An 18,358-nucleotide genomic window follows, 5' to 3' on the forward strand; every position below is an offset into this window, starting at 1 on the left:
CAAGAGTCAGGTGGCACCCCCGGGCCTGAGCTGGATTTCCCCTGCCTAGGATCTTGCCACATGGGAGTGATGTGATTTGGGGAATCACCCACGGAGGCCAACAGTGTGGGCAAGAAAGGTGCAGCGGCTCACTCGCACTGCGCATGACACACATCAACTCATTACACAGCCCACGAGCCTTTTTATTTATTTATTTATTTATTTATTTATTTATTGACAGGCAGAGTTAGACAGTGAGAGAGAGAGAGAGAGAGAAAGATCTTCCTTTTCCATTGGTTCACCCCCAAAGTGCTGCACCCATCGGAAAAGCCAGGAGCCAGGTGCTTCCTCCCAGTCTCCCATGTGGGTGCAGGGCCCAAGCACTTGGGCCATCCTCCACTGCCTTCCTGGGCCACAGCAGAGAGCTGGACTATAAGAGGAGCAACCAGGACTAGAACCCGGGGTGCCGGCACCGCAGGCAGAGGACCAGCCAAGTGAGCTGTGGCGCCGGCCCAAAAACCATGAGCCTTTCTGACTGGTGACCAAGACATGAGTCTCCAGAGACCATTATCCAAACCCTGATGCTCATAACCGAACCCAGAATGCTTTCTGGGGCTGGGGGAACGGGGCTCAGGGCTGAATCACTGAACAGTCTCTTGTGACAGAGAGAAATGACAAGCTGAGCCTGTGTTGCCCCCCACCACTCCCCAACATGCAGGGGAGTGGCCGTGGGGTACCGTGACACACAGGGGCTCTCCAGGCCTGCGGAGACCTGATGCTGGAGTTCAGAGTACTAACCTTGAACCCATGAAGCGAAGATTCCACTTCACTCAATTACTGTTGCTAATCTGATGGATCATGAGACTGAGAGTAAAATGAGTTGAAACTGCCTGTAACCAAGAATCAAAGCCCTTCTCCAATACACTTGCATGCACACACATATGCACACGTGTACACACGTGCACAGCCCAATGAGAAAAAAGAGGACATGTGGTTCCTCCCACACTGCCACATGTGGACTTCCGTGCTTGCCAGAGAAGTGGTCCAGCCATGTCAGACACTCCCTACATCTGCACACACACACACACGTGTGCATGAGCACATACACACACACGCACATGTGTGGCATTAGCAGAAATGGGGAAGCCCTGTTTTCCCTCCTGCTCCCATCCCCAGCAATCAAAGTGCTTCCTAGAGAGAGGGGCCCAGGCCAGGCCACTTCTCCAGAGTCCCAGAAACGCAGGAACAACATCACCTCTCCTGCATGTCTGCATGACTCCCACGAGCAGCTGATGCGTGTGGATGGGGCCCTGCCTCCTGGCCTGCGGCTGACCACCTGTCTGCTGCGTTTCCCCACGTGCCAGGCGCACCTTGCTTTCCAAGGGCCACAGAAACGGGCTTTGAAGTCCGAGGAAAGCTGCTCTTGACCACCGCATTGCAGGCCCTGGGCGAGCAGCTTCTGGTCTGTGAGGGCACGCTGTCACAGACGGGGAGGCCTGGGGTCCCCAGAGCTCCCGCCCAGGCCCACCGTGAGGATTAAGTGACATCATACACAGAACACAGAGGGGTCTGCAGAGTTCATGGGAAATACATTCTGTGAAAAAACTATACTTGGGTTTCGAAATTTGTTTTAAAGATTGATTTATTTGAAAGCAGTGAGTTACAGAGAGGCAGAGAGAGAGAGTGAGTCTTCCATTCACTGGTTCACTCCCCAAATGGCCACAATGGCCAGGGCTGGACCAGGCCAATGCCAGGAGCCAAGAGCTTCTTTAGGATTTCCCACATAGGTGCCCAAGCACTTGGGCCATCTTCCACTGCTTTTCTAGGCCATTAGCAGAGAGTTGGTTTGGAAGTGGAGCAGCCGAGACTCAAACTGGCACCCATATGTGATGCTGGGACAGAGGCCTAACCTGCTGAGCCACAGTGCCAGCCCCCATGAATGTTTTGAAGCACCCTTGTACAGGGCCTGACACACAGTGGTAATTGCAAGTAAGTGAGGCCTCTCATCCATATTTCAGAGACCGATACTGCTTTAAAATGCACACCTATGTGCTCAAGTAATGACGTATGTGCAGAAAAACATCTGAAAGTGTGCACCCCAAGCGATGCGAAGGCATGACCTTCCGCAGGAATTTTACTTATTTTAATCTCAGAGTTGCTTGTTTTTCACAATATTTGATGGGGGTAAAACACATAAAAAGAAACACCAGACAGTATACACAGAAAAACTAACCCTGGGGCCGGTGTTAAGGTACAGAGGGCTCAGCCGCTGCCTGAGACTGCACCAACGTTCCTTTCCGGAGCTCCAGCTCAAGTCCCAGCTGCACACCTTCTGATCCGGCTCCCTGCTGATGTGTCTGGGAAGGCAGCGGAAGATGGCCCAGGTACCTGGACCCCTCTACCCACGTGGGAGACCCGGATGGAGCTCCTGGCTCTGGCCTGGCTCAGCCCTGGCTATTGCAGGCATTTGGGGAGTGAACCAGTGGATGGAAGACCTCTCTTTTTTTGTCACTCTGCCTTTCAAATAAATAGGAAGGAAGGAAGGGAGGGAGGGAGGGAGGGAGGGATTAACTGAGAAAGAGAGAAGAAAGGAAAGGAGAGAAAGGAAGGAAAAAGAAAAGGAAAGAAAAATTAACCCTGATGGAAACAAGCCAAAATGTTTGGGGCAATTGCCCAATGGAGTTTTTCCTGTTTTTTTTTTTTTTTAATTGCTCTGCTTGTATTAATTTTGTTTCTTGGAATTCTTAGCACAAACACGGTCTCCTTGTAAAGTTCATACACTACAGACACGGGTTCTTCCCACTTTACCTCCCACAGGTCATCTGTGTCGCTGCTCTAGCGTCTGCCCTTCTGTGTCATGGATGTGCACGTGGCTTCTGAATATATTCATACACATGAGGTCTTACTCCATTCTTGCTGGTGCCGCAGGCTCCCCCGGACTGAGTGGCTTACTAACAACAGGCGCCTGCTTCCCATCACCGCGGAGCTGACAGTGCGAGACCAAGGCACCAGCAGACTCCGAGATGACTGCCGAGCCAGGTCCTCGCAGCCACCGTCCTCCCACCCAGAGGGACCTCGCGTGGGGTCTCTCTGGGATTTGTTTAATCGGGGTACTGATCCCACCCACGGGGGCTCTGCTGCTGTGTCCTGCCTGCCTCCCACCAGCACACTGGGATTTGTGGTGCACATAAACATTCACACTACAGCAACATGACACAGACATGACCCTCACGTCCATAATTACTCAGAGAGATGTATATGAAATCATTTGTGCTTTTTAAACAGATGCCAACACATTTTGATTCCCTTGATAATTCCACCTATCAAAATGTCTCAAAGCCCATTCCATGTCAGCAAACAATAAGGTGTCCTTCAGTGTTCTAGGTTAAGAAGGAATCCAGAAATAAAGGGACTTCAAAAATTCCATGAGAAATGGAATTAAAACACAAGTTCTGGCCATTACAGCCATTTGGGGAGTGAACCAGTGGATGGAAGACCTCTCTCTCTATCTCTGCCTTTCAAATAAATAAATAAATCTTGTAAAAAAATAAACACAGAATCAACAATGTTTAAAAAACTTTAGTTTATCTTGGTGCAAAAAAACATTGTAGCCCAATCATACAAGGAGTTTTAAAAAAAAAAAAACCGTCGAAAATGTACAGCATGAAAAACTTATCCGTGAACTTTCTGCCCTGAAGTAAATTTATCTTCTCAGTCTATTTTTCCACAAACTGCACCTCTTTCTCTTCTGCGTTCACTAGGTCATCTGTGTATTCAGCACTTAGCTTAATGACTGAAACAATGAATAAATCAATAGAATTCCTGATTTCCAGGCAACTCTATTAAATGTTGCAACAAAGCAAAACATCTTTTGCTCAGGGTGATCAGACTTTCCAACTTGATTTAAAAAAAAAAAAATGGATCTCTCAAGTCAGACTCCACCACGATGAAGCTGCTTTGCCCTCCTGGCAGCTGGTAGGGATGCGGGGAGCGGTTCTGGAGTCAGTCAACACCCCCAGGAGTTCCGATGGACGCGCGGGGGCCCTTGTGGGGACGCTGGTGTCGGCATCAGCCCCGCTATTTAAAGACCCTCTCGCCCAGATGCACACCTGCTCTCCAAGAACAACTTTCTTCTTTATGTACAAACATCCTGCTACCTTGCCTTCAAAACAATGAGTCTGGCTTTATTAGTTTGCTCCTGAAGTCAGGAACACAGCTGGGTTGGGGGGAGACCCACGGGGGAAAGGGGAAAGGAGAGGAGAGAGTGTGTGTGGGGGGCACTGGCAAGGCTCTTTGTGTAGGCTGAGATGACAGAAAAAGAAACCCTCTTCCATCAGAAAACCTGCCTAATTTCACATCCAGTGGTGCGTACTGCACATTCCCTGAACTAAAAGATGGCCCCCCAGTCGTCCAAAATATAAAGACAGTCATAACTGTCCCAATCAGAAGCTACAGGAAAAATACAAAATGAACAGTTTGACCTTAGTCTTACATTCTTTTTAAAGAGCCCAACAGGCAAGTCATCAAAACAATTCCTAATTATAGAAAACTGCATTTTAAAAATCAATATTCCATGATGGCTTTTGAATAACAATTCCTTCCACTTTGAGGAAATCAGATTGTTTTTTCTCATACTATGTTGTTGTTTTACAAGAGGAAATAGAGGTGGAGGGGGGAGGAAAGATGAGATCTGCAGAGAGAAATCATCAGATTTTCGCTCAAATGGCAGAGCCTGAGATTAATGTTTTAAGATTTGTCAATTTCCAAAACTCACTGGTGGAATAAAGAGCTTAATACACGTTTGCAAAAAAGGAGGCCCAGAGATGTCTTCACCAGGCTGAAACGGGATTAGCTTTGTACTTCTCATAATCTTCTCCGCAGAAGAATGCGACTTCTGTCTCACTGGCTGAAAAAGAAAAAGCGAAAATGGGAAAAAGGTTTTTATGTAAAACTAAGTTTTAGACAAGTCTGGAGATCCCCGAACACTTTGGCTCCATGTTTGAGAAGAGTTTCAGATGCCTACAGTGGAAAATATGAATAAACATGAATTCTTTCTGTTATCAGATCAGCAGGAAGTTAAGGGGGCAGTCTTAAGAATCTCAAACTCAAGCGCTGTGGTGCAGTGGGCTAAGCCTCTGTCTGCAGCACCAGCATCCCATATGGGCACTGGTTCGTGTCCCAGCTGCTCCTCTTCCGATCCAGCTCTCTGCTGTGGCCTGGGAAAGCAGTGGAAGATGGCCCAAGCACTAGAGCCCCTGCACCCACATGGGAGACCCGGAAGAAGCTCCTGGCTCCTGGCTCCGGATCAGCCCAGCTCCAGCCATTGTGGCCATTTGGGGAGTGAATCAGTGGATGGAAGACCTCTCTCTGTGTGTGTTTCTCCCTCTCTTCTCTCTCTCTGTATAATTCTGCCTCTCAAATAGGTAGAATCTCAAAAAAAAAAAAAAAATCTCAAATTTGAAAGTTCATGGAAAATGTGACTTGTCCTGGAATGGTCTGAAGCCCCCTAGTAGACCAGTCTAGGTCTGAAGGATTTCCCAGGGCTAGCTCCCTTCTCACACAGCAAAGTGGTCTTCAGAAGGAAGTGATTCCTTGAAAGAAACACTTTCAATAAAAGAACATTTCCCTGGCTTTCCATTAGCAAAACAACAACAAAATTAACCAAATCTTGCAACATTATTTGAAATTTTCTTCTTGTAAATTATGTTTGTCAGTTAAGTGGAACACCTGTAAGACGCACACACAACAACGGCTGCCATTTTTGTATACAGCCGTCTGCATTAGGAGACAGAACTAAGCACCCAGAAGGGAGGAGCAGTGCTACCATGTACGCTAGGTTGGGTTTTGCTTCACTGAGAGTCATTTTCCTGGATTATTTTCAAAAGTTACAGAAACTGTACATCTTAAAATTTATAATCAGCTCCAAACAGAGTATGTCACAATGAGTAGCTAGACAGCCACGTGTGAGGTCAGTCATTTTGCGAGACGGATGTGATCCAAAAGGCTGAAGTGTCTGCTTGCCGATAAAGAATGTTTTCATGGGAAAAAAAAAAAAAAAACACCTCAGACTCAACTCAATTAAAAGGAAAGAGGACACACCACCACCTCCAAATTAAATTCAAGAGTGAACACGAGAACCTGGTTTTCATGAAATCATCAAATTGCCCCTTTATTGTCCAGGAAAATAACAAACCTTGATTTTGTTTTTCTTTTGAAATCTGTTACTCAGTTACTAAAGGAGGTGGCTGCTCCCCTTGCCCCGCGAAATTAGCCTGTAGGTATAATAATTTAATACTTCGAGGATCAGTGGAATATTTTACAGATCACTTTACATTCTCCCGCGTGACCCATCAAAATATGTGTCTGAAGAAGTTAATTTTTTGCTCTGCTGATGACTAATTCATGAGGCTTCGGCAATATGCAAAGTGAAAGATACAAATTGGCTTCCACCTCAGCACCTTCAAATACCTCTAATTATCCACAGGGGACGCGGCCCGGCGAGGGGGCCCGCAAAGGTTCAGAGCAGTCACAATTCTTCCAACCTAGCAGGTCAAGGACTCCGTCTTCTAAAACAGTAAGTCAGCGCCATTATTAATTCAGGCTGGGGACAGATCTGATGGAGAGCCTTCCAATTATTAAACATGCAGTTCTTTAAGGTGTTGTGCCAACAAGTTCCACACTGGTTTCTTAAATTAAACCAGAAGTTAATACAGTCTGCCTGGCTTTTACAGAAAGAGCAAAGGGGCCTGCAGAGTCTCGGCGAGAAAACAGACGAGATTATTTGTAATGAATACTGAGTGCTCGATTAACACAGACTCTAAGAGCGGACCAGTGAAACTCTTCAAGCCCAGTAAATAGGATAACAGAAAGGGGGCCCAGGCTTACCAGAGGTTTGTTCCTTTGCCACTATCATCTCACCATTAGAACTTAGCACAGAGGAGCGAAATTAAGGAGATTAGCAGGATATTTCATTAGAAGTGGTTTTTGCTGTTTTGGGGGAATATGAAATTTAATATCACTCCGGCGTAAGCCACCCGTGCTCATTACAGAAAACAAACAAACGCTGAGAGAAGAAAATACAATCAACCGGCGTCTCAGAGCCTCATCCCAGCTCCACTACATCGGTGAGATTAAATTTAATCACAGTCGATGAAATCGGATTGCAAGCTCTCATCAGCACGAGCCTGGGGGCATCCGAGGGGAGGGGCTGTGCACACCGCACACCGCACCAGGCAAGCAGTTACTGTATCGCTCCCTGCTTCGGGAAAACAGCATCTCAAAGAACAGCCAGGAGGCATCCCGCTTGGAATCAGTAACATGTGAAGAAAGGGGCTTTGGCAAACTCCACATTCAAAGCTAAGATCCTTGGCCACGTAGCCTTTCTACAAAATCTCCCGCGGTTTTCCTTTGGAGAAGGGAAGTCCACCCAGGGACAGACCTCGATGATCAAACTTCTCATGGCCAAGGAGCAAAAGGCACCCACTTCTTAATCGGTGCGGCGCCAGGCTCCGGCGGCCAGGTGCTATTTACACACCGCCCACCACACACCGTGGCTGCCCACACAGCACGTTGCGGGGCCGCGCCAGGCGCGATTACGCTGTTCGCTTACTGCACTTGACATTTGCGTGCTTCCCTTTGGAGAAACTGAGCAGCTTCCCGGGCCGGGGGGCGCAGGCTCAGGATGCGGTGATGGCAAGCAAGCACTGGCAAGGCAGCTTTGTTTTGACGCCGACGTCCTCTTGGGTCTCGTTTACTTACAGAGCCGTCCGTTCTATGTATCAAGTATTTATGCCATCTCTCATAAAACAGGCTCAGAATGAGATCATCTAGGGCCCAGATATTATCGTTAGACGATCGCTTTTTTTTTTTTTTTTTTTTTGCAGGAAAACTAGACTGACAAATGGGTTAAACACGAATATTTCTGGTTGGTGAAAATAGTTCTCACCCTAAACAAATTTAAAATCATGCAAATTAAAAGTTGCTATGAACATCCAAAAGTGAAACATACAATGGATTTCAAACTTCGGTGCTGCCCTCCAAGAGAGGTAGAATCTCATGTTTGTAAAAACCTGTAAAACTGTCGAAAACATCTGAGAGAAAGATTTCGTGGACTTTCATATTGCAAATCGATTTGCTGATTTTTAAAGATTTTACTTTTAGTTGACACATAACTGTCCAAATTTATGGCGCACAAGGTGATATTTCAATACATGAATACAATGCATGATTATCACACGGGGTAATCGGCATATCCATCACCTTAAGTATTTATCATTGCTGTGTACTGAGAACATTCAAAATCCTCTCTACAAGCTTTTATTGATTTGCCAATTTGAGTGAAAACAAATTGCAAATGATTTTCCAGATCTCAACATAATCATTTTTTCCACTATTAGTCCTTAAATGCCTGCTTTCCAAATTCTATTTAAAATGGTTCCTTTAAAAATGGCTCAGGAAGAACCCTGAGGAAGTCTACAGTGTGCTGGTCCCCTAGGGCACCTGATTTTAAATTAAATGTGCTGCAGGCGGCCGTGCAGTCAGGTGCAGAGTGCCTTGGCATGGGAATCGGAAATGAATGTGCAATCTAAAATCCAATAAATGCATTGCCACTTCATCCCTTCGTCTTCCTATCAAATGGAATCAAGTTAAGAACCCTCCAAATACATTTGTGGATCATTTTAATATTGATGCTCAAGATAAATGAAATGAACATGAGCCAGGACATCCGAACTTTGGATATAAAACTGTGCAATGCTACCAAATGGGATGGACACACACATACACCTTTAACCAGAAAATAATTATGACGCCTTTAAATAAAACATGAGAAATCAATTTTAAGTGTGAAATCCCAAGAAATAAATAAAGACAACGTGTTTAAATCCCTCAGCTGACCCATCTGAATAAACTCATCTGACCACGAGGGCTTGTGTGCATTTCCTCAGCTCCCAGCGTCTTGCTGGTGGGAATCAAGGTAGGACAAGGCGCAAGCCCTGAGGACAGTGACACAGCACAGAGGCTGTGGCACAGGTCATCCACCATCAGGGGACCCAGCAAGTGACAGGTGCAGACTTCTGACAAACAACAGACACCAAGGGCCCAGAAGGGATTTATGTGACAACCACAGACCAAAAGCACAAAATCACACCCTTTCCCCTGCTCTGGGAATACATCCTGTCCTTCCAAGTTTCACAAAATCCCAATCTATGCATCTTTCAGAGCTGTGCTCACGACTGTGCTGTGCTTCCAAGTGTTCAACACGGGAGGCCCGCCCACAATCCAGGAAGAGCACCCCACCACGGAGCCAGCTTCCCAGGGCACAAAGCTTCGCCCATCTGCTTTGGATCAGCTGGCAGAGTCTGAGGAACACAAATCCTAAGAAAAGCTGACCTCTGAGAGACTAGGCACATGCCTGTGACTTCCACAATGATGGGGGGAGGGCAGAAAGGAAAGGAGCATCTTTAGGGGTGCACCCTGACACCCTGTTCTGGAATTACTGCGTTTCCCAGCACGCCACCCCCACTGCTGGGTACCAGACCGTGTCTGTGTTATGATGGTACCTTGAAGAGCAGCCGCAGTAACGCTCGAAGGAAGAACACGTGTGCCCTCCAGATCTTACTACCCAACACAAGCATGGGAATGGAACACAAATAACAGAAGACCCCAGGGAGGATGCAGGATCCCAAAGAACCCTACACTATTGGCTGTGCCAATGAGACAGGCAGAAGGCGCGAGGTGCATGATGGGGTTCTGGCTGGGGGCAGATGACAGAAGCAACACACAAACTGAAAACAAACCCCACGGGAGCTCGGGGATTATTACAGGGCCCAGCTACAGGGGCACGCACAGCCTGGCCCACTGTACCTTGTTTGCAAACAGAGCCCACCAAACGCAGCCAGCTGCAGGAGACTTCCTCTGCCACTATTTCTTCCTGAGGATGGAAGATTCATCAGATAACAGCAGAGGGATGTAGAACAAGGGAAAGATAAAATATCACTTAAAAAAAAAAGACCCCCACCTTACATGCAAATCTAGTACTTCAGAGAATTAGTTCATAAAACTAGAATGGTTAAGAACAAGGCTTTGGGGCTGGCGCTGTGGTGTAGCCGGTTAAGCTGCGCCTGCAGTGCCAACATCCCATATGGGTGCCGGTTCTAGTCCCGGCTGCTCCACTTCTGATCCAGCTCTCTGCTGTGGCCTGGGAAAGCAGTAGAAGTTGGCCCAAGTCCTTGGGCTCCAGCACCCATGTGGGATACCTGGAAGAAGCTCCTGGCTCCTGGCTTCAGATCAGTGCAGCTCCAGCCATTGCACCCACTTGGGGATTGAACCATCGGATGGAAGATTTCTCTCCTCTCTCTCTGCCTCTCCTCTCTCTGTGTAACTCTGACTTTCAAATAAATAAATCATTTAAAAAAAAAAGGTTTTTTTAAAAATAAAAAAAAATATTTGGATTCTAATGATTCTAGGTAAAATCCTCTTTTTTCTTTCCAAAAAAATATATACATATATACATATATATATTTTTTAAATTTGTGTAGTTAGTACTAAGTGCACAAGCACACACTTCCATGCTTCCCCCAAGGTCGGGTGTGGAATATACAAGAACCTGCAGGGCGCATAAAAGGCCAGAGTTGGAAGTGGGGCATTTCTCCAGGAGAAAAGAAATCTTCAAATCGGGCCGGCTCCGCAGCTCAACAGGCTAATCCTCCGCCTGCGGCGCCGGCACACCGGGTTCTAGTCCTGGTCAGGGCGCCGGATTCTGTCCCGGTTGCCCCTCTTCCAGGCCAGCTCTCTGCTGTGGCCAGGGAGTGCAGTGGAGGATGGCCCAAGTCCTTGGGCCCTGCACCCCATGGGAGACCAGGAGAAGCACCTGGCTCCTGGCTTCGGATCAGCGCAGTGCGCAGGCCGCAGTGGCCATTGGAGGGTGAACCAACAGCAAAGGAAGACCTTTCTCTCTGTCTCTCTCTCTCACTGTCCACTCTGCCTGTCAAAAAAAAAAAAAAAAAAAAAAAGAAAGAAAGAAAGAAAAAAGAAAAGAAATCTTCAAATCGGCTTCTTCCCCTCAGCTCCACCTCTCACCCCGACATCCCTTCCCTTCTTTCACCACTCCTTCGGAGGGAAAGTCATGAGGATGAATGTGTTGCGTTATTCCCATGGCAACTGGCCGTAACAACAGAGTAAGAGAGCTCTACCCGCAAGATCAAGTGATAAAAGGGAGAGAGCAAGGCCTTCCCTCTTTACATCTCCTAAAAAACCTACCCAGACCCCACGCTGGGCGAGAGCACATTCCCTAGAAAAACCACACACTTCAAGTGCCACTTCTGCGCTGGACGCCCGCCGAGAATGTTCTGTGGCTCTCATCTACTTCCCAAGGAACAACCTGGGCTTGTGCCGCCCTGAAGTGTTCTGATGCTGATCAAAGTCCTGGGGCCTTCAAACAAGGATGACAAAAGGAGGGATTTGATTTTCCCCTCTATAGACCTTCTGTTATCTAAGTCAGCCTGAAATGAATGACAAGGAGACCAACAGGTCAAGGTTTAAAAAATTCAGAACGTTTGCCTAGGGGCAGGCATTTGGCACAGCAGTAAAGATACCGCTTGGGATGTCCACATACCATATCAGAGAGCCTGGGTGTGAGTCTAGCTCCACGCCCAATTCCAGCTTCCTGCTAACGCATGCAGGCGATGACTTAAATAGCTGGTCCCTAACACCAACATGGGAGACCTGGATAGAGGTCTTGGCTCCTGGCTTTGGCCTGGCCCAGCCCTGGCTACCACAGGCATTTTAGGAGCAAACTAGCAGACAGGACTTCTTTCTGCCTTGCAAATTTAAAAAAAAAAAAAAATTTTTTTGATTTAAAAAAATAAAATATATATAAATTGCCACTTGCCTTCTGATGATTTCTAAATAAAATGAACATTCTTTGAGGGCCTTTTACATGCATTGTTCCAATGGCCTTCCCTCATTTTTTTCTTTTTATTTATTTGAAAAGTAGAGTTAGACAGAGGCAGAGGCAGTGAAAGAGGGAGAGAGGGAGAGAGGGAGAGAGGGAGAGAGGAAGAGAGGAAGAGAGGAAAAGAGGGAAAGAGGGAGAGAGGGAGAGTCTTCCATTTGCTGGTTCACTCCCTAAAAGACAGTAATGGCTGGAGCTGGGACAATCCGAGGCCAGGAGCCAGGAGCTTCTTTCCGGTCTCCCACACAGGTGCAGGGGCCCAAGGACTTGGGCCATCTTCCGCTGCTTTCCCATGCAAAGGCCTCTACTCTTTCACTCAACCCTTAGGATCACCTCCTGGAATAGTTATCATTATTCCCATTTTTACAAAGTCAAAGTTTGGAGAGGTGAGGAGGCTTACAGGTCACAAAGAAAGTAACAACCACAGGCTTCATCCAAGCAGTTTTCCCCAATGGTAGGGGTTTGTTTTCTTTGTAAAAAAAAAAAAAAAAAAATCATTCCTTTACAATAAGAAATACATGCAACCGTAGAGAAAAACACTTCAAATTATAAGAACAATTAAATAACACAGAGAAGATAGGAAAAAAATCAGTCACTGGCAACACCACCACATTGAGAAGCCATTTCTGTAACTGCCATGGGTGACCGTTTCTCCACAGACACATGCAAACAGGTAAACCCTCACCTTTTAACGATAATGGTATCACACAATGTATGCTATCGTCACTCCATAAATAAAGCTCTATAGTGGGTGTTCTGTCTACCAGCTGAGCTGCCCGCATCCCTCACTGCAGAGCCTAAGTTTGATTCTCAGCTCTGACCCGATTCCAGCTCCCTGTCAGCGCAGACCTTGGGGCAGCACCAACGGCCTCAAGTGCATGGACCGTGTTTCTGGCTCCAGCTTTGGCCCTGGCCTAGCCCTGACCATTGTGGACATTTGGGGAGCCAACCAGCAGATGGGAGCACACTCTGCTTCTCTCTGCTTCTAAAATAAATTTAAAGTAATATAAAAAAATTAAATAACTAAGTGAAGTTCTACACCAGTAACTCGCAAACAGGGAAGGTGAGAGAGTGCTCACCACCAGTCAGTTCCCCAAGAACTCCCTTGGCAGTCACCACTCTTCCTCCTGTTGCCAGGCTCATGATAACTGGGGCTTGCTCAAGGTCACCTTGACAGTAAGAAGCGCAATCAGGTCTTTAACCTAAGCATTCTGGCTCCGAACTCTAATTCTTAACCCCAGATTCTATGCATAAAATAATGTCTATTTTAATGTGCATAACCCCAGATTATATTACATAAAATAATGTCTATTTTAATGTGTATTTATTACTTATAAGGTGGAGGGGCCAGCACTGTGGCATAGCGGGTAAAGCTGCCATCTGCAGTGCCAGCATCCTATATGGGCGCCAGTTCAAGTCCCAGATGCTCCACTTTTTATCCAGCTCTCTGCTATGGCCTGGGAAAGCATGGCCCAAGCCATCTTCTCAGAGGAAGCTCCTGGCTCGTGGCTTCGGATTGGCCCAGTTCTGGCCATTACGGCCATCTGGGGAGTGAACCAGTGGATGGAAGGCCTCTCTCTCCCTCCCTGCCTCTGACTCTCTGTAACTCTGCCTTTGAAATAAATAAATCAATCTTAAAAAAAAAAAAAAAAAAAAAAAAACCAACAACAACAACAACAAGGTGGAACTGGGCCAGTGCTGTGGCATAGCAGGTAGAGCTGTTGCCTGCAGTGCCAGCATCCCATATGGGTGCTGGTTCGAGGCCCTGCTGCTCCACTTCTGATCCCACTCTCTGCTATGGCCTGGAAAAGCAGCAGTGGAAGATGGTCCAAGTCCTTGGGCCCCTGCACCCATGTGGAAGACATGGAAGAAGCTCCTGGCTCCTGGTGTGGCTCGGCACAGCTCTGGCCATTGCGGCCAATTGGGGAATGAACCAGTGGATGGAAGACCTTTCTCTCTCTCTCTCTCTGTCTCTCCTTCTCTCTCTGTGTAATTCTGACTTTCAATAAATTAAAAAGGAAGGAAGGAAGGAAGGAAGGAAGGAAGGAAGGAAGGAAGGAAGGAAGGAAGGAAGGAAGGAAATTACAGAGAGAGGGAGAGACAGAGAGAGATTCTTCCATTTACTGTTTCACGCTCCAAATGGCCCCGATGGCCAGGGCCAGACCAACCCAGAGCTTAAAGAGTCTGGAACCCCATCCAGGTCTCCCCATGGGTGGCAGAGGCCCAAATATTTGGGTCACTCATCTGCTGCTGCTTTCCAGATGCTTTTGCTTTGGAATGGAAGCAGACTATCCGGGACTCGAACCTGTCTACTCTGATATGGGATGCCAGGGTTGTAGGAAGCTTAACTCATTGCACCACAACACCAGCCCCGCTAGTCTTTTCTTTCCTTATTTTAAAAGTTAACTTTATCATCTTGTGAAATCTTACTTTTTTTCTTAGTTTGTTTCTGGACTTTCCAGTCTTTTCCAAGAAGCTGTCAATTCCCACATCAATAGCAGTCTGTTACAGTCATCCTAACTTTGTATTTCAACAACAAGCAGGCTGCTGCTAGGTGCCATCTGTCTCCATAGCACAGGTGCCATCCACTGTAACACAGCAGCATTTGAAGACACAAATGCCAAATTAAAAGCTGCTTTCCACTAACAACAATCTTAGGTATTCATAATATGGGAAAACACTAAGTCTAGCATCAATGTATACTCATACACGGGAAACAAGTCTTAAGATCTCATGTTATTTAAAATCCTATTTCAATGGGAAGATCCATGCCAATAATTCATGTTAGTCACATGAGTCATTTGAAGGCAAATTCCTGACATGTGTGAATAAGGAACTCAATGGGGGCTGGTGGTGGTGCAGCAGCTTAAGCCGCAGCCTTGCAATATCGGCATCCCATATCAGAGAGCCAGTTTGAGTCTTGGCTGCTCTGCTTCCAATCCAGCTCCCTGCTAATGCACCTGGGAAAGCAGCGGAAAATGGCCTGAGCATTTGGGTCCCTGCTACCCCTTGGGAGCCCTAGATGGAACTCTTGCTTCCTGGCTTTGGCCTGGTCCAGATCTGGCTGTTGTGTCCATTTGGGGAATGAACCCGTAGATGCAGCATCTGTGTGTGTGTGTGTGTATCCCACCCGTACTATCACTCTGACTTTCAAATATGTAAGTAATAATAAAAAAAAATTTTTAAGGAACTCAACAGAACATCTGTCAGAAAACATTAAGGCTCTCCAATGTGGCCCACACTTTTAAAGGGTTCCTTGACTGGTGCACAGGAATACTTTTGTTGGGTGTGAGATTTGTGAATCCCCATCCTGGTCACCGCCCCCAGAGCTGTATCACAGGCACAGGGCCTCCAACTGCTCAGACCTCTCTGCTCATGCCCACCTCTGCTGCTGGATCAGCTTTAGGTATGTCTGCCTGTAAGTAGAATAACAGTGACATCTAATGGTCACACGATATGTCACACAGCAGTTCTTTAAAGCAGAGCTACACATATGTTCAGGGCTGAAAGGCATTTGTCATCTGCACACACCAGGCCCCGAGCTTAAATTCCCTGCCACAGTTGGTCCTGAGTGACCTGGATCACCGTCAGGAACCACGCCGCGTGTTCTACAAACAACATCTCGTTTCATTATTCCACGTGGGTTCTACTGCATCCATTTCTCACAAACCATCGGCTCAAGTGACGCTGGTGAGCCTAAGCACACAGTACTAATCACCTGCCAATCACTGAAAATGACCCTCAGAGGAATTCTGAGCCAGCCTTCTAGAGTGCATGATTTGCATTCTGCACATGTGCAAAACAGGTATCTACTGCCCTGGGTCAAGTGATCACAATCGGCATCACTGTCCTCCTCCTCTGAAAGGTGACGGGGCAGTCAAAAGTGCCGTGCACGGACAGCGCTGACGGCGGGGAGCTGTCCGGGTATCGGCAGCCAGGCCTCGCAGCATGGGCTGGGAGGGCGCTGGCCCCTCCCGCAGCAGGGCCCTGGCTCACCGATGCCAGCTGCTCTCAGAGTGCTGCCTTCCTCCAGCAGGAGTCTGTCATCGTCTTCCAAGCTCAGCACGAGGTCATTTGTCTGAAAAGCAAGAAGAGCCATGTCTATCAACACTTCTGTGGGTTTCAAACAAGAGTATATATAAAGAGTGTTGGGAAATGGAATGAAAAATAAACCGGGTGCAAAAAGTTTTCAAAGTCCATGCGTAGCGTTTTTATAACAGGTATTTCCTGCAAACCTTTTGGAGACCCTCTCTTATGTGTGGATTTCCCTATTTTTTGGCACCAAAATAAACTAGTAAATTAGTTCCATTTTCTGTGCATGTTTTGAAGTGTTCTCAGATTTGGGAAGACTCTGCAAAGGCATAGAGCTGTTACTTTGAGTTGCGGCAATAAACAAAGTCACACTGTACTTTCATGAAGAAGCAGACACACAGTGCACACCTACCAAGTGGACACCCAAGTGAGAGAGGGCTCGGGAGTAGACTTGGACTCAAATTCAGGCTCCCTCAGGACCCAGATGTGTGTTCTCAACAAGCCACAGCACCCCAGTGCACCTACTTTCCTCATTTCTAGAAAAGCATGGTGATGATGACATGAGATGCAGTGTCGGTCACACAGCAGGTCTCTCTGGTTAGTGGTCACTGAGCCATCATCCTCACCATAATCCAGGAGGACTCAGAGAGGTCCAGGCACAGGCCCAGGGTCTGTGGCTACCCAGCAATGGAGTTGAGGTTCAAGTTCTGCCGCTTGACTTCTCAGAGAACCAAGTTTTCCTCAAAGGGTCAAATGTCCACATATCTAAAATTGTACCCAAGCTAATAAGCACTTGGTCCGCTGTCATACTACCTGGCTAGTTGTCTATGTGACTGGGTGTGGGGGTGGCTGAGTTTTCTCTCCAGTGACACCCACAAATGCAATTAGACATCCTAAGTACAGGAGAACATTTGGAGCTGCTCTCTGCCCTGTAATAGCACACAGTGGTCACCATTAGGGCACACGGTATCACCTATCAACCAGAACGCAGCTGTTTAGCGACATATTCTATTTCTAGAACATGGCTCAAACAATCAACAGAGAGGGCTCCTGGAAGCCAGACAGAAGTGCCGGAAGCTGGCAGCCATGCTCCAGGGCCCACAGAACTCATTCACAAGGGAACACGTGGGCCTGAGCACCATGGCACACAGATGGAACAAAAAAACTCTTTATTAAAAATCATAGTGAACCATGATACATAATTCTCTAAGCACACAGGAGGGCACTCCAACAAGTTCATGAAGAAATGAAATTGAAAGATGGGTCTGTTTTGGTGGAAAGCCTTTTTAAAATTGTGCATACAAGGGGATTTCAAAAAGTCCTACAAAAAGGAAAATGTCTATTATGAAAACATTAAGTGTGGATTTTTTTTCACTGAAACACACCTTTTTCTTTTTTTTTTTTTTTTTTGACAGGCAGAGTGGACAGTGAGAGAGAGAGAGAGAGAGAAAGGTCTTCCTTTTGCCGTTGGTTCACCCTCCAATGGCCGCCACAGCCGGTGTGCTGCGGCCGGCGTACCACGCTGATCTGATGGCAGGAGCCAGGTACTTATCCTGGCACTCCCATGGGGTACAGGGCCCAAATACTTGGGCCATCCTCCACTGCACTCCCGAGCCATAGCAGAGAGCTGGCCTGGAAGAGGGGCAACCAGGACAGAATCCGGTGCCCTGACCGGGACTAGAACCCGGTGTGCCGGCGCTGCTAGGTGGAAGATTAGCCTAGTGAGCCGCGGCGCCGGCCGAAACACACCTTTTTGAAAAAGATTTATTTATTTATTTATTTGAAAGTCAGAGTTACACACAGAGAGAGAGAGAGGTCTTCCATTAGCTGGTTCACTCCCCAGATGACGGCCACAGCTGGAGCTGTGCCGATCTGAAGCCAGGAGCTTCCTTTAGGTCTCCCACATGGGTGCAGGGGCCCAAAGACTTGTGTCATCTTCTACTGCTTTCCCAGGCCATAACAGAGAGCTGGATGGGAAGTGGAGCAACTGGGACTCAAAATCAGCGCTCATATGGGATGCCGGCACTGCAGGCGACAGCTCTACCCGCTCCACCACAGCGCTGGCCCCAACACACCTATTTTTAATTCCACTGTTTGCAGACTTTCTATAGTTCCCAGGTATGGCTAGAAGGGGAAAACCCCATTCCTGTGCAGCCTCCCGGAGACTGTGTATGTGTAACACAGGCAGGGATGTGATTGCAAATTTTTCAAACAAATAGTAGCAGGTCATATGCTCTGTCCTTATCTTACTTTGCTCTCTTAAAACTACAGCTGGGGGCCGGCACTGTGGTGTAGTGGGTAAAGCTACCACCTGCAGTGCCGGCATCCCATATGGGCACCCATTCCAGTCCTGGCTGCTCCACTTCCCATCCAGCTCTCTGCTATGGCCTAGGA

The 18,358-nt window shown here is 47.3% G+C and overlaps 1 protein-coding gene across 4 annotated transcripts in view; it reads right to left on the reverse strand.

Moving 5' to 3' along the window:
* Window positions 1-18,358, reverse strand: part of C3H2orf76 (chromosome 3 C2orf76 homolog) — a 91,971-nt gene that overhangs the window by 13,134 nt on the left and 60,479 nt on the right. For 2 of the 4 annotated variants that reach the window (XM_002712379.5, XM_008258473.4), the window contains 2 exons: window positions 15,929-16,010; window positions 3,548-4,885 (listed from right to left, as the gene is read on the reverse strand). In XM_002712379.5, the coding sequence (XP_002712425.1) occupies window positions 4,809-4,885; window positions 15,929-16,010 (159 nt within the window). In that variant the 3' untranslated portion in view covers window positions 3,548-4,808. Of the gene's footprint in view, window positions 1-3,547; window positions 4,886-15,928; window positions 16,011-18,358 lie in introns of those variants that run through there. The other 2 variants (XM_070071021.1, XM_070071020.1) reach the window with 1 other exon arrangement.

The sequence above is a fragment of the Oryctolagus cuniculus genome, chromosome 3, assembly GCF_964237555.1.
Source record: "Oryctolagus cuniculus chromosome 3, mOryCun1.1, whole genome shotgun sequence".
NCBI lineage: Eukaryota > Metazoa > Chordata > Mammalia > Lagomorpha > Leporidae > Oryctolagus > Oryctolagus cuniculus.